This window comes from Pituophis catenifer, unplaced genomic scaffold (assembly GCF_029215685.1).
Source record: "Pituophis catenifer annectens isolate HBS135680 unplaced genomic scaffold, rPitCat1.0.hap2 SCAF_1, whole genome shotgun sequence".
NCBI classification, from domain to species: domain Eukaryota; kingdom Metazoa; phylum Chordata; class Lepidosauria; order Squamata; family Colubridae; genus Pituophis; species Pituophis catenifer.
Window position 1 is genome coordinate 233890167 of NW_027256881.1, and position 19642 is coordinate 233909808.

At 39.7% G+C, this 19642-nt stretch overlaps 2 protein-coding genes across 2 annotated transcripts; one reads left to right on the forward strand and one right to left on the reverse strand.

Annotated features, from left to right (window-relative positions):
• Positions 1-6139: 6139 nt before the first annotated feature.
• MTCH2 (mitochondrial carrier 2) lies at positions 6140-17273 on the reverse strand. Its single transcript, XM_070956900.1, has 13 exons — positions 16931-17273; positions 14560-14644; positions 13457-13563; positions 12492-12518; positions 12213-12269; positions 11482-11539; positions 10277-10328; positions 10017-10076; positions 9529-9622; positions 8452-8499; positions 7921-7988; positions 6618-6693; positions 6140-6333 (listed from the first exon to the last, which is right to left on the reverse strand). The coding sequence occupies exons 1-13, from the start codon at positions 17015-17017 to the stop codon at positions 6247-6249; spliced, it is 906 nt and encodes a 301-aa protein (XP_070813001.1). The 5' UTR covers positions 17018-17273; the 3' UTR covers positions 6140-6246.
• Positions 15812-16321, forward strand: LOC139327168 (phospholipase A2 crotoxin basic subunit CBd-like). Its single transcript, XM_070956888.1, has one exon. The coding sequence runs from the start codon at positions 15812-15814 to the stop codon at positions 16319-16321; it is 510 nt and encodes a 169-aa protein (XP_070812989.1).
• Positions 17274-19642: the final 2369 nt, after the last annotated feature.

A 19642-nucleotide genomic window follows, 5' to 3' on the forward strand; every position in this document is an offset into this window, starting at 1 on the left:
GATCTGCCCCACTGCCCGCAGCCAGACTGCAGCATCCCTAGGGATGCAGTACTCTGAAGGATGCCATCCTGTTGTTTTTTCTCCCCTTAACGAAATTGTGAAAAAGAGGGGAAACTGGAGAAGCGTTGTTTTGAACCTGTCCCTTTCTGAGCTTCCTTCAACAATGAAGCTGAGCTTATCTACTGATTGATGGGTTGTGTAGTTTATGTCCCGTTTTTCCAAAATCACCATGGATATATGTAGATTAGAACCACAGGTCAGAATGACAAAACATGCCCTTCCTTTTCTAATTGCCATGAATAATATGAATTCATTGGAAGGGAAAAATACATTTTTAAATAGTTGATGCATTTCGTAAAGATGGAGAAAATATATTCGTTGTTGTTAGTTATGAAGCCGTGTCCGACGCATCATGACGTCATGGACAACGTTCCTCCAGGCCTTCCTGTCCTTAACATAAACATCCTTAAACATAAAATACGTTTAAACAAATATTAATTTAAAAAATGCATGGATAAACTGTTTTTGAACTCCTTCCTGAAAGACCCAGAAAATGTAATGCTTGTTTCTTTGTTGACTGAGGATTTGTTTTTCTCTTCGTGTTTTAAATGATCCGAAACTTTTATCGCTATTTTGGACACATTTACCTAGAAGTAAGACTGTTTGCACTTCAAGGGATTGCTTTGAGTGAATACATAGGTTTGTGGCTTTTTTTTTTTTTTAAATGTGAATTCTAGACTTTCCTTAAGCGTAAGAGCTGGCTGGGTGATTTTGAATCACATCACTCTCTCAGCCCAATTTACCACACAGATCTGTTTTTGAGAAGAGAAAGCAGGAGAATTAAGTGTGTTTTGCTGCCTTGAGTTACAAAGAAAAAAGGCAGGATAAAAATATAATAATTCCATGTGTTGTAATGCTAATAATAATTCAATAAATCTAGCAATAGTATGTAGCAATTATAATGCATCAAATTTTTCTAAGGAGTGTACATTGACAGGTAAGAGTTCCTACCGATGGGTTCCCTGATTTATGGAAATAATTCTTAAAAGAATAAGAGCCAGAAAGTGGAAAGCAGCAACTGTATAAAGTTGGAAAAAAATGGGAAAAAAATGCTGTTACCTCAGGCACTAAACTGTGTAGAGAATTCTTCCAAAACCTCATTTGCATCTTCAAGGTAGACCAGTGTATTTTTTCATGACTATAATTCTGCCAACGCATCTGGCAAGAGACATAATGGAGTAGTGGGCAGAAATATAAAGGGAGAGAGAAAAGCTTTGGTTTGGATGTTGCTGAAGGGACAGGCTCCTTTCCTCACTGAAACACAGCTGTTTTGACTGACTGAAAAAGCATTTGAAAAAACAAGGCCACCTTTTTAACATTCAACATTTTAAATGTTTCTTTCTCTCTTCTTTACTCTGATGACGAGAGCAATGTATTATTAGCAGTTCAGTCTGGAGATTTTATGTCATTAAGAACAGAAACTGGTTTCTAACCTTTTTCCAGCAAGTGCTCTTTGTCAGTTGCTGCAGGTCCCCTCTGCTGTATCAGTGTCCAATTATCCATTGTCCAATTAATACATTTTCATCAATATCAGTTGCATCGGATATTCAAGAATTGTCTTTTCTTGCCTGTCCAGATTGCAAAACATTAAGATCTCATTGATACCTACCTGTCAAATGCAAATTTTATCTCCAAACAAGCCTTATGCACGATCTACTTAGATCTATTTTCGTAGTTGCCAGTACTTGCCTTTTTAAGTGCTAAGTCCATTTCTAATAAGAGCTTACTTGTTCTTTTTGTTTGTACAGGAAAAGTAACTTCAACCCCACTGTTTACACCAAAGATGAAACACCATATTTCATCAAATGATTTTCAAGACTTAACATGGGAAAAATCATGTTTCTGTATTTTTTTTTATCCATGAAGTCGATTAGTTCTTTACTACCTATGAATATTGGATTGGCACTAACAGTTAATATGATTTTTTTAAAAAATTTGAATGCTTATGCATTAGTCTGTTTTACCTTCAACAAGAGATTAAGCGTTCCTCACTTCCATCTATTCAATTGGTATCGTAACAAGCCATGAAAGAGGACATCAATATTAACATGTAACAATGATTAAAGATTCTTTTTTGCTAGATTTGATTTGTACTGTACGTCTCATTCTCCTCCGAAAGTACTCTCGATGCACAACTACCATTAAGTTGCAGTACTTGAAAGCAGAATAAAATGGCACCAGACTTCTGCTGATCTAAACATTACTCTTAATGCACTTTTAAATTGTTAAATTAGCTTTTTAAACTATTGTAGCTACACTACATATGTGGAACAGCATCTATTCAGAGATCAGGATGGCCCCAACCTTTTCAGCCTTTTATAAGGCATTAAAGACCTGGAGGTTCCCTCAGACACTTGAGTTGGGATGCTGAATTAGCCCCTTTGGTGGATTAATTTGGTGGCTTGTATAGATTGCATATGGAAAATTAAGAATAGGGGTTATCTATGTGAAGTAGTATTACTAATTTAGAGGAGTGGTGTGCTTTGTTATTTTAAACCTCTGTGCATCAGACACTCGCTGTTGTGAAAAGGCAGCTGTATAATTGTTTACAGAAATATACCCCAAAAAATAATCTCAAACGTAGCCCACTGTACAGTAGTGGGTTTTTTTGAGGACACTGACATACTAATGTGCAGCTGCTATAAAATAATGCTTACCTGCTTCTAAGCAATTTTTTTGGCTGCTCAAATCTCAACTTATTTCATATGAAAACCTGGCATATGCAGGTACATCAAACTCCAGGTCATGTTAAAAACATAGGAAGGAGACACCTAGCAAGGTAAGAAACAATAAAAATACTGATTTTCATTGATTTGTCCTGAATCAGGGCAGCATATTTTAAGTAAGAGTTTTAGAATGGGTATATTTTCAGAGCAGGCTTAGTAAATCCGCAGGAGCCAAGTACTGCATGTTTTTTCTGCATACATAATGTCAGCTGGAATTTGTACATCAGAAAGACTTGTAGCAATCCTCCTCACAAATCCAATGGCCTGTTGCCATCTCATATTTATCTATTTTTCAGGTAAGAAATCCTTTTGAACAAGAGGGATCGCTCTTCTATCTTTTCCATGTCTTGCACAATTAAGAAATTATTCTGTCCCATTCCCCTGCTCCCACATGCCCGAGTCCCTCTTCCGAGTAAGATGAAGGTAACCACATAATGGCTAGCTCATGAGCCAAGCCATCTTCCCATCTTTAATTACAGGCTTTATGAAAGACAGATATAGCTACATTTCACTAGCTAAACACTCAGCAAAATGAGGAATTGGGCCCATTCGTTTGCAAGAGAGCTGAATGCACATCTACCAAAAAGTACAATGAAAAAGGACATTGTACTTGGATCTAGAAAAACTTCAGAAAATTCAGTTACGTTTTCAGTTCTTTTTAACTTTAAGTGGACATAAGATCATAATCTCATTGCCAGATACTTGAAATTTAGAACCAAATTTTATCTTCAGCAAGTTTTAAGTGCCCAGACTGGTTCCTTATCAGTTTTCTTCTGAACATTGGTAGATGCTCTGGGGTAGTGCCAGATTAGTTTTTGAACTCATGCCATGGCAAAAGCTGTATTTAGATGGCAGTATCAGAATTAGCCAAGAAATTATATGAAAGAAATTACATCATGAAAGGATGTTTTGGAGAATCTATACTATGTGCACTGCTTATGTCACAGAGGTAGGAAGTTCAACAGAAAATTAGACTATAAAGTACCTTATACCATTGCAAACTATGATGCCATCCACCTTTCCTTTTGATATCTGATGACGTTATATTTGACTTTAATCGGTACTTTGGCTATCAAATCACAAACTGGGCTTCCGAAACCTTCCAATCACAGACAGCAGTCACTGAATGAGATCTTCTAGCAGGCTGGACAACTCAACCATGCAAGAATGTAGTTTCTTCAATATGTTCGGACATGCTAACACCGCTTGAGTCATAGAGGCTCAGTAAAATGCTAAAAATACAGTTTTGGAGATGCCACATATGAATCCCAAATAATGAATAGGATAAACACTGTATAATATTTGATTTCTGACCATAACATTCCAATTGATATCTGCATTTGTAAAATGCATTGTTTTGAAACCCAATGGATGTGAAGACATAGATTCCACTAGCCTGAACCACTCCTCTCCCCCGCAAAAAAATCATACTTCTGACAAGATATTTTAAGAATAACTGAAGAACCATTTCTCATTTTATCAGTGAGAAGAATAAAGTCACTATTTTTAAGCATCAGTACATGGGTTTTGGGCTATTTAAACAAAGCCATAGGGCCCCAGACTCTTATAGGAGTCAAGGACTATCATACCACAAGGTCTGGAGAACACATTCAGTTGTCAAGAGTTTACCAGAAAGATATATTCCTGAGTAGGGCTTTAAGACTATCTTAATTCTTGAAGCTAACTTAGCCCCTTCAAATTCTAAACATCTTGCCTAATTGCATCTTAGCATGCAGCAGTCACTAGCAGAATTGACAAGTATTTACTGTTTCTGCATTCCTCATTTCACACTGCAACATATCATGGGTGTTTGTTAATTATCTCTATTTGTTCATATACTTATTCTATCCATCATGCCAAAAACCGCTGGCCTTTTCTAATCCCAAAATAAATAAATAAAAAAAACCATCTTAAATGCCATTTAGAGGGGTTGTAAGGAGTAGGTGTATGGAAATGTAACCCTTGCTGAATTGCTGGTCATAATTATAATTATATTATAATTCAACTGTATGGAGGCAACAAACTTTAGAATCAGATAGCTCACAATCTAAATCCCCCACCTACTTAAAATTTCTTTGGGGACTGTGCCATGATCAAATATGGATAATCTTTTTAAAAAATAAAAAAAATGGACAGAAAAGGATCTTGTTCTACCAGATAGTGACATAGATAATACAAGAGGAAGACAAGGGACCAAGTTTATGGTCTATCACATTAGGTAGCTGGTAGGACCATATTACAAATGTATATCAATTATGTCCTCCATTTACACTTACAGCTTTATTGGCATTATAAAATTCTAAAAGAATTTGAAGAGCATATTGAATTAACCCCATAACATTCTGCACTGCCAGTAAGTTTCATGATCACATTTTTGAACAGCATTTTTTCCAGGCACAACTATAAGGGTAACCTCACCTCTTTTGGAATCTCTTGTACCCAAATGACCCTACTTCATACCCTTCCTTCCTGGGGCAGAATAGCCATCTTCAAAAAAATGGTTATTTATTTAGAAGTTCCACAAGAATGCCAGATGAAAGACTTTTATGCCCCAAAGCTTCAAAGCTCAGCTTTCGATTGAAGTATTGCACAGAATTCAATTTAGATTAAAGCTATCCCTATGTGGGATTATTTGCGGGCAGAGTGGGAGAAAAACAATTAGGTGGCTTTCTCTCCATAACAACAGATCTTCCTTCTTAAACATTTGTGTTGACTTTGGAAGAGCATTTCTTAATCCATACTGTGATCTATTGAAAATGGCATCTGCTTTCAATGGCCATCAAGAGTAAAGCTCCCTCAAGCATTTTGCAGAAGCAGCGAAAGATGACTTCTGAATCTGCTCAGTGGTAGAACACAAGCTCTAGTTGTTTCCTGGTAATGCTGAACCTTCTGTAGAGACAAAGAGACTCATCTTTTGGGCTTAACTAAAGCAATGTTTAACCATATGTTTGAAAGAATGAAGGCTGAGAAATGACTTTCTCCCTGGGTAAGAAAAAAAAAAATTGGTCCACATTCCCCAACTTGATCTAGCAGCTGCAAATAAAATGCACAAGGCCAAACAGAATCCATCTTGTTCCAGGAGCAGCTTATTTCCACGGCTTGGCAACCAAGTTGCAGTAATACCTGGGGTAGCATAGCAAGAACATGAGGGGCAAGAGTATTCCCAACATAGATGGTTTTCTCTGGAGAAAGTTAAAAAAATATCCCCCTTCACAAAACAGTAAACCTCCATTCCTCCCCCACCCCAACCCCAACCCGAGTGTGGCAGCTTTTTGGCAATTACCCCAATGTTTCAGAGGGGGGAACAGGATTTCCCCTTTTACTTTTGTCATTAAGTCATGCTCACAGTCAAGTCCATTTCCCAAGGTTAAATGATTATTTTTTTAAAAAAAGAACTGGATAGAAATCAACACACTGCCATCATTCTGTGTATCTGAAGCAGCCACAAAAGGCTGCAGACTCATTGAAATCTCTTCTCATCCCACACGTATCGTTTTCCTACAGGCACCTTCCGGAAAAACAGGCTGTTGCCTCGGCTCATGTTGCCCTAAATGAGAAGAAAATGAAACAGGTCAGAGTCCAGTAGACAGAGCATCGGGGGCCCTCTGAAATTCACACACTATAGAGCAGCTGAGGTTTGAGGGCCAGATAGTATGCAGTCAGGGAGTGTGTGTATGTGGGAGTGTATCTGTACAGCAGGACAACTTTGTCTGGAATTTTTACTTAGATGGTAGGTATGCCCAAAGGAGGGACTCTGCCTTGTCAATTCTATACCCATCTCCAAGCAAAACATGAGGATCCTGTAAGGAAGGACAGACATTTCAGACATACCTCCCCATGCAGCTGGCTCCAGCAATGTAACCAGGAGGTGTACGTTGGTGCATAAGGTGGGAGGCCAGCAGCGAGCCTAGAAAATAGAAGGCAAGGCTTATAGAATTCACTCCCCACCAGGTTTCAGTGCCAGGCTCCTGTTTGAAGATCACTGCTTAGAGGCCATTTCCAACCCAGTCCTTTTTCGCTGCAAAGGAAAGGGGATCAAGCAGGAGCTAAGGTGGTTGAGACAAAACTCAACAGGTAGTCTGACAGGAAACTGGCCTGCAACTGGCTTCTATATGGCAGAGCAATCTAATAATCAACACATTATTTACAAGAACAGGGACAGATATTATAATTTAGCAAATTAGCAACCACAAACTAAACGTAGTCCTCCCGATTCCATAACGGTATTTGGAATGCCACCATGAAACTGATTGACTTTATCATAAGAATTAACAAATGGAAATATTTCTTAACGCATTGTTATTGACTTCACGTGTGCATGCTGGCCTTACAGTATGTTATACTAAGCTAACCTGCATTTACTTCTGAACAGCCACCAAAGTGCAGACAAGAGTTAAATGGAATGCGCACACAGGCGAAAGCTCTGAACAGTGGCTATTTGGCACAAATGAGAGGACTGCCATGTTCATAACCTCGTGGTAATTTTACTGCAAGGATCTCACTGGTCAAAACTGGAATACAAAACCAAAAAGAACCGATCCCACAAATTTGGAATTTATCTTTTTATCAGCAAAGCTATTGTCACAGAATAATGTATTACAGGAAAGTCAAAGAATCCAGGCAGTTTCTGGCTCCAGTTATTCCTAAAAACTTAAACGTAGATTCCCATTTCATATGATTGGATAATACCAAAGGAAAGAATCCAGATTTTTTTCAATACTTTATATACTTATATAAATGAATTTCTAAAAGTGTACTGGATTTGCTGCTACCCACAAGTCTTCAATTTTTTTTGAAAAAAAGCTGTTTCTCCAGCCACAAATATTTTGGTTTTAGGCAGGGCTCTATAAAATAATGGGGTTTTTGCCCACTGTACTTTTAAATTAAAACCTTTGAGTTCTTTTAGTCATCCAAATGGCCTCCTATAAAAAAGTCACAAACTTTTTTTTAGCTCGGTTGGCTATGATATGAACATTCCTAAGAGCAATTACTGAAAACATGAACATTGTGGTAAGGTGCAGCACACTGCTAAAATTCTCAATAGTTATTGAAAGAAAGAGGCCTGAAAAATAAAACTGAACTTTGTGTGCTTTCAAATGAAAGCCAAGTGAGAGAAAAGAAAGGGTGCACTTACCCGCAGCTATTAATGGCCATTAGGTTTGAAACAAGTACGAAGGGGTAGGTCAGCATACTGCTGAAGAACTGAAAGTACAATACAGCATGATGTATCAGTGGACAAAGTATGCCAAGACTCTTTCCTCACCCATAAGGCTGAGGACTAGATAATAACAGAACTACCACTAACCATGCCCCATACAGAGCAACAGCAACTTGATGGAAGGATAAAATAATAACACTGATAACAAATCAAAGGGAAAAAAAGACTGGCAATTACTCAACTAAGCCCCAAAAGTAATCTCCACCTAGCAACAGCATTCGATACATCTCTAGTGAAGAAACAGTAAATTCCAATGTTGGGCAGAGATTCTAAAGGCTGAAAATTGAAAGGTGTTCTAACACCATTAGTTAAATACCATTCTCTAACATCCCTCTCAAGAGCACCAGGACCAAAGGTTTAACAGTGAGTTATGAGGCTTGTGGTCCTCTCAGAATTTTTTCCCTTTCATCTACATCAGAGAAAAAAGACATTAAAGTACACACTCACTCCAGTGACAGCCTGAGAGTAACCCTTCATCTCAGTCATGGTGGAGACCTAGAAAGAAGATTCATCAATAAAACACAGATTCCTCAATAACAGAAGTCACTCCCAACTTTTGTCCAAAAGGTAAAGACAATGCCTCCCAGAACTCTGCAAGGCTTCAGGTTCAAGGCAAGAAGATGCTTCAGTGCACGCAACAGCCTAAACACAGCCCTGCCCACAACTTCTTAAACCCAAGGAGTGTTTTCTTAGGGTCATGCAGGAGCCACTGAGGGCAATCAGGTTCTTTTAAGAAGATGCTGACAGGGGCTACATTTATTTAGCCCCTTGTGTGCTTCAAAAATAACCCTTTGCTTTTGTAATCAAAATGTGTTGCCTGAGAAAGCCAACTTCTCCCCACAAGAAGACGTGGTACTAATATGTATTAGTATTATCTATAGTTGCGAACAGCCATATGTATAGGTTGAGAACAGAAAAAATTTTTTGGCTAATACTTATGACCTGGGATGCCTAAAGCATTCTTTGCACTGACCACCCTTCGCCTGAAACCAATACTTAATGTTGGCGATCTGTGTCTGGACCATAATCCAAGTTTTTCATCCTGACACAGAATTGAGAATTGTGTGTTTGGTTTGGAAATCACCCTAAGGCAACTGTGCTCCATGTGGGGTATTAGGCATCTGGACATCATCAGTGGCATAGCAGCAGCTAAATGGAGGTATAGAAGCTGTTGGGAAGCTGCAGGGGTAGAAAAGTGAACCAAAGAGGGGAAAGAAAGAGGAGGTGTATCAGTCTTGCCTTCTTACCCTACAAGATTATCTCAAATTTATTTTTGCTAGAGCCCAGAACAAACCTTGGAGTATCAGGTTTCAGTTCCGTTGAGCCATGAACCACTCAGAATAACTTGACAGAAACAGAAAGTGTTTGTCCCATGCCTTTCATGCATGCCTTTTCAGGATGCTGCAGCACAGTGAGAATAGGCACCTTCAAGGCCAATACCAGAAAATTGCAACCAAATGGAGCCTCAACAGTCATTGCTGCTTCCTAACTACGGACATAGCACTCTACAGGCAGAACACTTACCCCATTCTCCAGTACATAGGTATTGATGAGGTAGGCCAGCATATTACAAAGCCACAAGGATAGGATGTCTCCAAGCAGACGGGGAATCAGGCCCCTGAAATGAAAACAGCCAACTAGTAATAAGGCTGGATACCATCAACACTGACATGACAACATAGTTACCACTAACTGCTCACAGGGCAGGAAACTGGTCAAGCATGTGCAAGACTAGGCTGAGTAACACCCGAAAAAAATTACCATTTCTGCCACTCACTTTGGGATAGTGCATTGCTTAAGAATTCTGCCTCACCTAATCCAGCATCCTAATCCAGTCGCCCACAACATTCAATCAGATGCCTTCTGAAAGCAAGCAAATAATAGCCTTTCTCCAGTAACTAATACAATATGCAGTGGCATATTGTGCTCATCCTGAGAAAATCCTACATGATCCCTGCACTAGCTTTCATGGCATCAAAAGGTGGTAAAAACACACTGTAAAAAGTACTCACGCAAAAAATCCAAAGATTCCCTCTTCCCGGTATATGGTGACAAAAGAGCTAAACACGCCGCTGAAAATTGAAGGGGAAAAACAATCCATCAAGATTCTACAAATACCATATTATGTATCCAATCCCACAGACACTATTACTAATCTCAACAACAGAACATTTCTGACATCATACATTAATTTATCTCCCAGCCCTCAGTTCCTTCCATTGTGTGAGTTAAAACTCCAATGAAGCCAACCTCACTGCAAATATGTTTATACCTGTATTTGGTCTCTCTGCCAACGAACTGCACCATACACCTCAAGGTGATCACTAAAGAACAAGAAGAGTCAAAAGGGAAAAACTATTAAGGAAGACCTCACCTGTACTCCTCTATCCACTTATACTTATAAGGGAGCATATAATCAACTACTTGGTTGATTATCTCAAGACTCTTAACTCAAGATGAACCCAGGCAAAATGGCTATGCCCCTGAATGGTACAACCAATCTGGTATGTGGGTGCAACATGTGGGTTGAAATAGAGCTCCTTTTGAAAATGTTCGGCTCAGTGTCTAGAATTCTTTTGGATCGGAAATAATCAAGTTTGATTATGGCCAAGATTGTTTTTGCTCAACTGAAGCTGGAATGTAATTACAGCCATTCCTGCAGATGGCCCATCTGGCCACAATGATATCTTCCTGAATTAAACTGTATCTGGTTTACTGCAGTGGCATTTCACAATTCTTAGGAAATCAGGCTGGATAAAATCCTGTGGCCAAGGTCTTCTGAGGTGCTGCCTGTGGGAGGACACAAAACTCTTACTGAATCAGCTACTCTGGCTCAATTCAAAGTGCCGTGAGAAGAGGTCTCTTTCTGTGAGAAGAAACTTGAGATTAGGATCACCATGCTCTACCCAATATGACCTGCCCATCTTTTGAAGTTACCATCAAAGACCCACTTGCATATTGCAACACTCTAGAAACCCATTTCACTGAGGCTGAGGGGAAAAAAGGACCTTTCCATCAGCTACACTCCTGGCTCATCCTCCCCAGCTGGGTTCCTCTCATTGCCTCTCTTCAAAGGAGGTCCTCAAGCATGGCCAGAGTCTTGATTTGATTGTTATGGGTTTGATTGTTATGGTTACATTTGTGTGTTCACAGTCATTTAACTTGCTGATGGTCCCAGTGTATTTGATTGCATGGTGATTTTTAACACTTCCCCTTGTTAGCTAGTTAAGGTCCATGAAGGAAGGTAGGGTGAAAATGTTTCCAAATAGTTCATTATCAATCATTACCAACTGTTTGCAAATTAAAAGCAGTGAAATGGTAAAAACATTAACAGGGAAGGGTTACGACACAGCCATCTCCTGCCTTAATGCACAAAAAAAAAAAAAACCCCGATGGTAGAAGGGAGAGAGTTGCTTCCGTATCTAGGAGTTACAATGGTATGATTGAAACGGAACTGAAAGATGAATCTATACATACCGTGAAATGGGTGGGTGACTAGTGTAGCAGCAGAACGTGCAATCATCTCTTGAGAGGTCTAAGATGAAAAACAGTTGGAGACGTATCAGAAGAAAGGTTAGCCAAAGAACGAGCAAGATGTCCCATCTACCCAGATTCCAGTAAAGGATTAAATCCCAATATGATGTATATACCCCAAATATATCCCAATATCTCCCATCTAAGGAATTTCAGTGAGCAGGGTCAAGGAGAAGAGGCTTTTCCGCTATGGATCTCTGCCCTGAGAAGCACTCTACTACTGAAGATGAGAACTGCTCCCACCCTTCTGACCTTCCCAGAAAGGTATCAAACTTAGTTTTGTGGGTTGGCCAGGGCTCCGAGGGGGCACTCACCACTGGAGGTGGTTGACAGGGTAAGCAGATCTCATCCCTATGCTGTCTGTTTCCTTGCTTCTAGTTTTTATATAGCTTCTATAGAGCTCTGGCTGGAGCCCGAATGCCACGACAGCAAAGAAACAGCTCACTTCTATACTTTCCTATGCTAACAAGATATTCTTGCTTCTCAACTTCATTATGATACAATCTATAGTGTAGGCAAACAGGCTGTTGCCTCATATCTCCTGGTTTCAGAAACAACAGGTTACCATTCCAATTATCCACCAGCCAACACATTTAGCAGGTGTCAGGTCAGGAAAGCTCTTTTACATGATCCACAGCCAGCCAATCCCCTGATCAATGAATCCCACATCTTACCTCCTTGATAACTTGATCAAAAGAGGATCCAGGTTCTTTGTGAGTATTCCCTAATTCCTAAAGAGAGAGGGAAAAAAAAAAGGGGGGGGGAAGCCACTTTCAAAAACTAGCCAGGTATGGGATCCTCATTCCCAAGTATAATATCAATTTTATTTACAAATTCTGCAGAGCCTTCCACTTCCATAAACTGCAGTATAGAACACAGACATGCTCCACAAACTTTAATTTCAAAAAGGAGTTTTATTGGGAAGTTATTTATGAATGGACTTCATGACATACCTCACTTTGGTCAGCATTCTGGCATTGCTAGATAGAAAGAAAATATACAAATATAAGCTCGTAAGTTATCTTCTCAATCTTTTATTACCATTAAATGTACATAATTGCACTTACATTCTTTCCCACCCTCCTCCTGAGGTTCTTTACTTCAGTGACAAGCTCTGTAAACCAGATTACATTGGCCTATACTTTCTATATACATATCTCTAAAGCACCAAAGGTACCATAGACAAGAATTATAAATTCAACACACAGCTTACCCAGTCAATGAAGAATGCAAACACACAAACTCTGTCAAAATGTAAATCTGACAGAACAGTTCAGTGTCTGAGGAAAAGAGGGCTGTTGAAGCACCCCTAAGGTCTTAAGTGCAGGTGGGTCATCAAACACCTATATTTTGATCACATGACCCCAGGAGCAATGCAATGGCTGTAACTTCAGAGTCTGGGCTTAAGTACCATTTGATCACCACTGCTGTAACATCTAACGGTCACTGAATGAATGGTCGTTAAGGGAGGACTACCTATAGGATAACTTGATTGTGTGCTCCGTATTTGTTCCAATATGTAACCAAGCACCACCATTATAAGTTGGCCTAACAAAAGAACTGCAGCAGCAATCCTGGTAGATAACAGAAATATTTAAATATCTTACATTAAAATCAAATAAAAAAATTGTACAATCTAGGAATAAAAAACTTTGATGATCAAAGAACTGAACATCAAACTAGCTCAATGCTAGGCGCTTTGAGCTGTGATTTATAATCTGTGCTTGCAGAATGAATGTATATCACAGATAGAGATATGGAATGAACAATAAACTGGACTAGGCTGAAAAAGAAACTTATAAGAAAGTTGTTCAGAGGTCATTTACAAAATTCAAGCAAAAATGGCCTACATTATAAGGTATTTGAAATCTGAAATATTTTGTATATTAAAACAATATAGAACCAAATTATAAAGTACCTGTAAAACTTTACTGTGTACTACAGTGCCAATGGCTCCTGACCAGAGTCTAGGAGCCAAACCTTTGAAGAGTCCAGCCCTCCCATCAATCTTCACAATGTGTTTTGCTGAAAACAGAAACAGAGGTAAGCATCTGTCCCATTATTCACCCTTCTCCCCCAAGTGCCACATATCTGAATCTATCTCATCCTAGAAAATTCTAGTTTAATTCTGTTTAATGCCAGGTTAGAAATTTTGATATTAACCATATCCATGTCATTCAAGTATGCATTGGCTGCACATAACATCTGCAGGCAACAGAATCATATAATGTACTAATCCTTACCAGACTCTATTATCCACTATAGCAAGGATGAGCAGTCTGTAGCTCAATTCTCAACTCTTATTACTCTGACCAGCATTAAGGAGTAACAAGAATTGTAATCCCCAAACATCTGGAGCCTCATTATTTTGTCCTTCCTGCTCAACAGTAACAAGAACTATGAGCTAAAGTTAAAAATAACTGGCTGCTTTGAATAAACATACAAAGAAACATCAAATTGGGAACCTGATGGAAATTCAGTGCCTATCATTAGAGAAATGCATGAAGAAAAATGAACAGGCAACGAAGTGAGGGTTTAACTCCAAAATAGCCAAAGACTAGAAACCTAGAGTTCAAAACAGATATTCAATCCCCACATTAAACAGAGATTTTTAAAAAGCTGCTGTATAAGCTGCACACTGGGGGAAATGTGGCATTGCTATAATGTGCATATGTATTTCTAAATCAAATTTAAAATATGGTGCTTGAAAAGAGGAAGAAAGCACAGAAAGGAATGTTGACAAACCATTTACTATCAAAACACTGCTTACTAGCTGGAATTCAAAAGTGAATATAGACACAGTTTTGACATTCTGTTTAAATATCCAGTTTAGATATGCACCAAATTCAGTTACATAACTATCTATTCTTTTCTTCAAAACTTGTCTTTTGTAAAACCTATTATAACATATCTGATAAAAGTCTAGTTCAAAGGCATGCATTTCTCACATACACGTCAGTAACTATAGCAATCCTATGTTTTAGGCTTTTTATTTGCAAAATATATATGTTATATACGCACCATAAGCAAAGAGACCAGGCAGTTGATAGACTTGCCGACCAAAAATATTTCTTCCCAGAGTTGGCGGAAGGGGTTCATATCCCACCTTTGAAATAAAGAGACAATCCACAATGAACTTTATAGCCTACAATTTGAACATCCTCTCAAAGAAACAGTCAACATGCATTTCACAGCATTAATACAATTATTTCATTTAACCAGAAGTTCCTTCTTATACGAGTGCTAGAAGTATCAATACCAAAAGCACAATTTCTATTAGTTGGTTGTGATATTTGGAATATATAACTGGCACTGAGGTAATCTGCAATTCAGTATATTGGATAATGACATTGTTTTTTACTATATAACAAATTTAGAACTATAGGGTAAATATATGTCATCGTCCCCAAAGCAATCTTTATCTTCCTTAATTTCAAACAAAATCTAACCACTTATCAATCAATCAATGAATCAATCAATCACTTTTTTGCAGTTACTTTGCTATTAAGATTTAATTACTTAAAAGCAGGAAATTTCCCTTAACATATCCTGCTACCTCAAATTATGCTGACTAGGATGGTTAAGTTATAAAACAATTAGGTGGTTAATTCTTTAGATGAAACTGCTTTGGTGATTCATTGATTGATTTGCTAGGAGCATGGCAAATGCACACATTCCAATTCACAATGTAAATTATTTAGGAGATCTGCAGTTTAGCAAAAAGTATTATTGGCAAGCAAATATCAAGTTTTCTGATTTCTCACAGTACTTCTCATACAGTGTGTGTTTTCCATACAAAAACAGCCAGATGTTCCCCTTGCTCTGAGTGGCCCTTGTTGGACAGTTATACAAGTGTCTCATTGCTCTTTACAAATGTAAGGTTTAAAGGTTTAAGGTTAGATTGCAGGGATTCATGTATTCATATCCTGAAAATGCAAATACTCTTTTATAGCTTGTACTTTCAATTAGAAGCTCTTGTTCTGAAAGCACATTGTACAGGAAGACTGTTGTTTTTACAAAACTAGGGTTTTCAGCCAAGAATGAAATAAGTATAAGGACACAACAAGCCAGAAACCACCACCAATGTTACTAAATAAAGAAGTCTGAAATTACAGAGAGTTTGTCTGGGAGTGTCCTTGACAAGGCCAATAAAAATAAGACAGACTTAAATATGAGGTTCATATACAACTAGAAAAGTGATTGGAATTTTGAAAATCAGCTCACTTGCAAAGATACCCGAGTGGGACAAACAAATTCGAAACTGGTTTCTGCAATGAAGACTGCCCTATGGCTTACAGTGGGACTTTTATTCCTGCAAGAAATTAAACCAAGCGTGGGCAGCAAACGAGAAACGCGCAGCGTCCTGGATATGATTTTGACTTTGTTGTGTTATGGGGATCGTCTGCAAATCCCACTGCTAGCACTCAACCTATACGGCTGCCACTGTGGAACAGGCGGCTTTGGAAAGCCTCTGGACGCGGTGGATCGCTGCTGTTTCTTGCACGACTGCTGTTATCGCCACACCAGGCTCTCTCTGAAATGTCACAACAGAGTAAAATGGCAACGCTACAAACTGCTGTGTAAAACCTCCGAGACGGAGTGCCGGTCCAAAAGCATCTGTGGCAGAACGGCGTGCGAGTGTGACAAGCAACTGGCAGAATGTCTCACGGCAGCCAGACCTCAGCGGAAGCATTCTTTCTACAAGCGAGAACTCTGCCAAGGGTCTAAGGGCACCTGTCCCATCATGCACCATAACTGGACTAAAACCCCCGCACTAAGTTAAGTTTCTGCTAGTTAATTTACTTTATTGATTAGCCTCTTGGGCCTTAAGTTTTCTGCTATTTATTACCTGATGGCAAAGCAAGGAAGGTTCTTGGAAAAATTAACCTCTGAGAAAAAACAAAACAAAAAACTAGCTGTGGCTCCGGTCCCCCCCCCCCCCCCGCCGCCCAAGAAACCTCATCTCGGACCATATTTGTGTTTCTAGGCAAGAGATGGCGGGTGGGTGGGTGGGTGGCAGAGCTCCGAAAAGAAGTGCCGGTGGGTGGGTGGGAGACGATCGGCTAGAGCTGGATCGGTCTCCTTCACCCAAGCGGCGGCTTCTTTACCACTTGCAGGTCGGCGACTATATTCACACGGGAACAAGAGAAGCGTGATCGTCCCAAGGCGAAGGCAAATAAAAGACCCCCGAGACTGGAGGATCGTGGGGGTGGGGTGTGTGTGTGTGTGTGTGATCCTGCTACGGCGAGGGTCGACAGCGACCCAGAGAGAGAAGAGCGATCGCCGAAGAGGAAGCACCCCGGAGATTGCGAGGGGTGGTCCCTCCCTGCCGTCTCACCCCCACCCCGCTCTCGCAAGAGGAGGGAAAAGCTGGAGGGGCCAAAGGTCTCACCTGCACTAGCACCTTCACGTACATGAGCGGCTGCGAGAGCACCGTGAGGCCGGAGCCCAGCAGCACCTGGGAGGTCGTGTCCGCCATGCTGCGCTGCAGCCGCACCGGGCTCTCCGCCGCGGGGGAGGGGGGGAGGCAGAGAGAGGGAGAGGGGGGGAGAACAGAGGAAGAAGGAGCGGTCGTGATACGACCACGTGACCTGCGGCGGAGGACAAAAAAAGGGGGGAAAAGGGCTCCTGCCGCCGATGCTTCTTCGTTCCCTCTTTCGATCAGTTCCGGGTCCAAAGGGTTCCGGTTTCCGCCACTTGAGGAGTAAGTTAGGCCCGAAGAGGAGGAGGAGGAGGAGGAGGAGCCGCCGCCTATAAAAACAGATCTTCCGATTAAAAAAAAAAAAAAAAGGAGTGACAAATCGTCCTTGGCCCAAGATTCCCTGGAGCGAATTATAGATGCGCCTTGAAAGGTGTCTTGAGGACGGCGATGGCGGTCGGCTGCACGAAGTTGGCGTTTTCTTATCGATCTGGCCTCGCCTTTGAGTTGCGCAACTCGCACTTGAAATGGAGAAAAAAAAAAGCTCCATCGGCCAATGAAAAGCGGGGGTTTTGGGGGGGTCAAGAGGAGCCTCCGATTATCGCGTGTGTGTATCCCGTGTTCTTCTTCTTCCAGTTTCGGCCGTGCTCCTCTTGAGGTTTACGGGCCGCTTTAAATGCAAATAAAAATGCCTTGTGATGATTGTTCCAGTTTTGAAGGAAACAAAACCGATTGCTTTCTGTACATCTTGCTGTATGTAAAATAACTACTTGCTAGTTAGAAAAGCCAGCAGAAATGCCTTCTTTTTTTGGCTGTGACCATTCTTGCTTATAGGCCTGTAAATCTGCCATACATTATTAGGAAATCCCTCATTGCCATTTAGTTCGGTCATATCTATTTTAAAGTAAATGTGTGCAAGATTACAATGGGAGTGACCTAATGAGTGAGTGAGTGAGTGAATGAGTGAGTTTTGCTAATTTAGCAAAACTCACTGTTGCTGTTCTGTGTGGCTTTCAATAGTATTTTCAGTATTTTCTCAAGGTTTCTGTAATAAATGGCTTATTTGTATACCTGCCCTGTCAAAAATATTGTTGAATTCAAACAGTTTTTAAGTCAGTAGAATATTGTTGCTTTAAATCCACATTACATGTAGGTTTTAATAGTTTGTCATTCAGACTTTCCTGCCTTCTCCATATGTTTCCATGAATGCCATATCATTCTGGCATTTCACTATGCAACCCAAACTAGTTGGGAAAATCCCTGCCTTTTAATCTGGATTTCTTGTCCAATTATGGATCTAACTGCAGTAAATATTAGATCCTTTTACTCAACATTCATTTTCATTTTATTTCTCTCTCCTTTCTGCTCTGAAGAGTAACCCAGTAAGAAAATCATTCTGTAATTGCATCATGCCTAACACTAAATGAAAAATATGCTGTCTTCAGTAGCAGTTGCAATTGAACCATTCTCTCTACATCAGGGGTGTCAAACTTGCGGCCTATGGGCCAGATGCGTCTCATGTTGACCACGCCTACCCCTGGTTTAGCGAAGGGGGGAAAAGTCGCAAGACGTGACGCTGCAGGTTTGACACCCCTGCTCTACATCACTCAATCTGAAAAAAACTTCCCATCAAGACGACAATGAAAATTGCAATGTTGTGTGTCAAATAGATTTCTATATGGGATACAAAAGTATTAAAAAGCCATTCTCAAAGATGTGCAACTTTGCAGGAAAAAAAATGGATGGTTGACAAATACTTCCTTTGGCAAAAAATATATGCTGACACAAAAAAAATGTAAGAAAATTGAACAATGATTGCTATGCATGGTCTTTTGCATGGTGATCCACTTATTTGCGTTCATATTTGATATATGGCTGTCTTTTCTACATGCACCCTATTAAGAGGCAGGCCTCAATGGGCAGAATATAGTGTGAATGAATTTTTTTCACAATCTGTAAATGAGGACATCTGTAACTGACGAGATTTCAAGAGCTACATGCCATGTCAGTGGAGTTTTTTATTTTACATCAATGAATAGTATCCATTTTAAAATAAATAAGGAAAGTGTTTAATAATATAGTTTCCTGAATTTTATTAATTATTGGGGGTATTCATCACAGAGGAAGTATTGAGTAAAACATGCACCCCACAATTCACATACAATACTAAAATAGAAGTGGAATGTTCTAAAATGTGCACCAAAAGAGTCCAGGAGAACTGCTTTTCGCTAAGGACAATGAATGCATATTGATTAGCATAGAAGGAAAATCTACACTGATTTGTAAACAAAGTTGAATAAACATTCATAAAACAGCAAGATACACTTAAGGGGTGTTCAGTAAATTTTATCAATGTTAAGTTCATGAAAACAAAAACATTTAAAAGCATTCTGGGCATTACATTATGGCATTCTGCACAAGCTGTGCTGCTCTCATCACTGGAATAAAGTGGTGTCACAACATGGAAAAAGTAAGGGACTTTGCTCTGACATCTCCAATTAGTATCAAGGAGGACTATCACTTTGACAAGCCACTTTGCTTCAATAGAAAAATCTGTTCAGCCAGCCATACATTTCTACAAAAACCAATAAAGTGGCTGTGTTGCAGTGTTTAATTCTGCTCAGCCCATGTGAAAGTGAGACACAGAATTTCTATACTTTATGAATATTTTGTTCATTAATCTAT

Bases quoted from the DNA above. Each gene is read 5' to 3' on its own strand.
- LOC139327168 (XM_070956888.1), top strand. From the start codon at position 15,812: ATGAAGACTGCCCTATGGCTTACAGTGGGACTTTTATTCCTGCAAGAA.
- MTCH2 (XM_070956900.1), bottom strand. From the start codon at position 17,017: ATGGCGGACACGACCTCCCAGGTGCTGCTGGGCTCCGGCCTCACGGTG. The intron at 12,519-13,456 runs GTACTTTATAAT...CTTTCTATCTAG, and splicing joins TACACAGTAAAGTTTTACAG to CAATGCCAGAATGCTGACCA. The intron at 10,077-10,276 runs GTATAAACATAT...TTCAATTTTCAG, and splicing joins GGCAGAGAGACCAAATACAG to CGGCGTGTTTAGCTCTTTTG.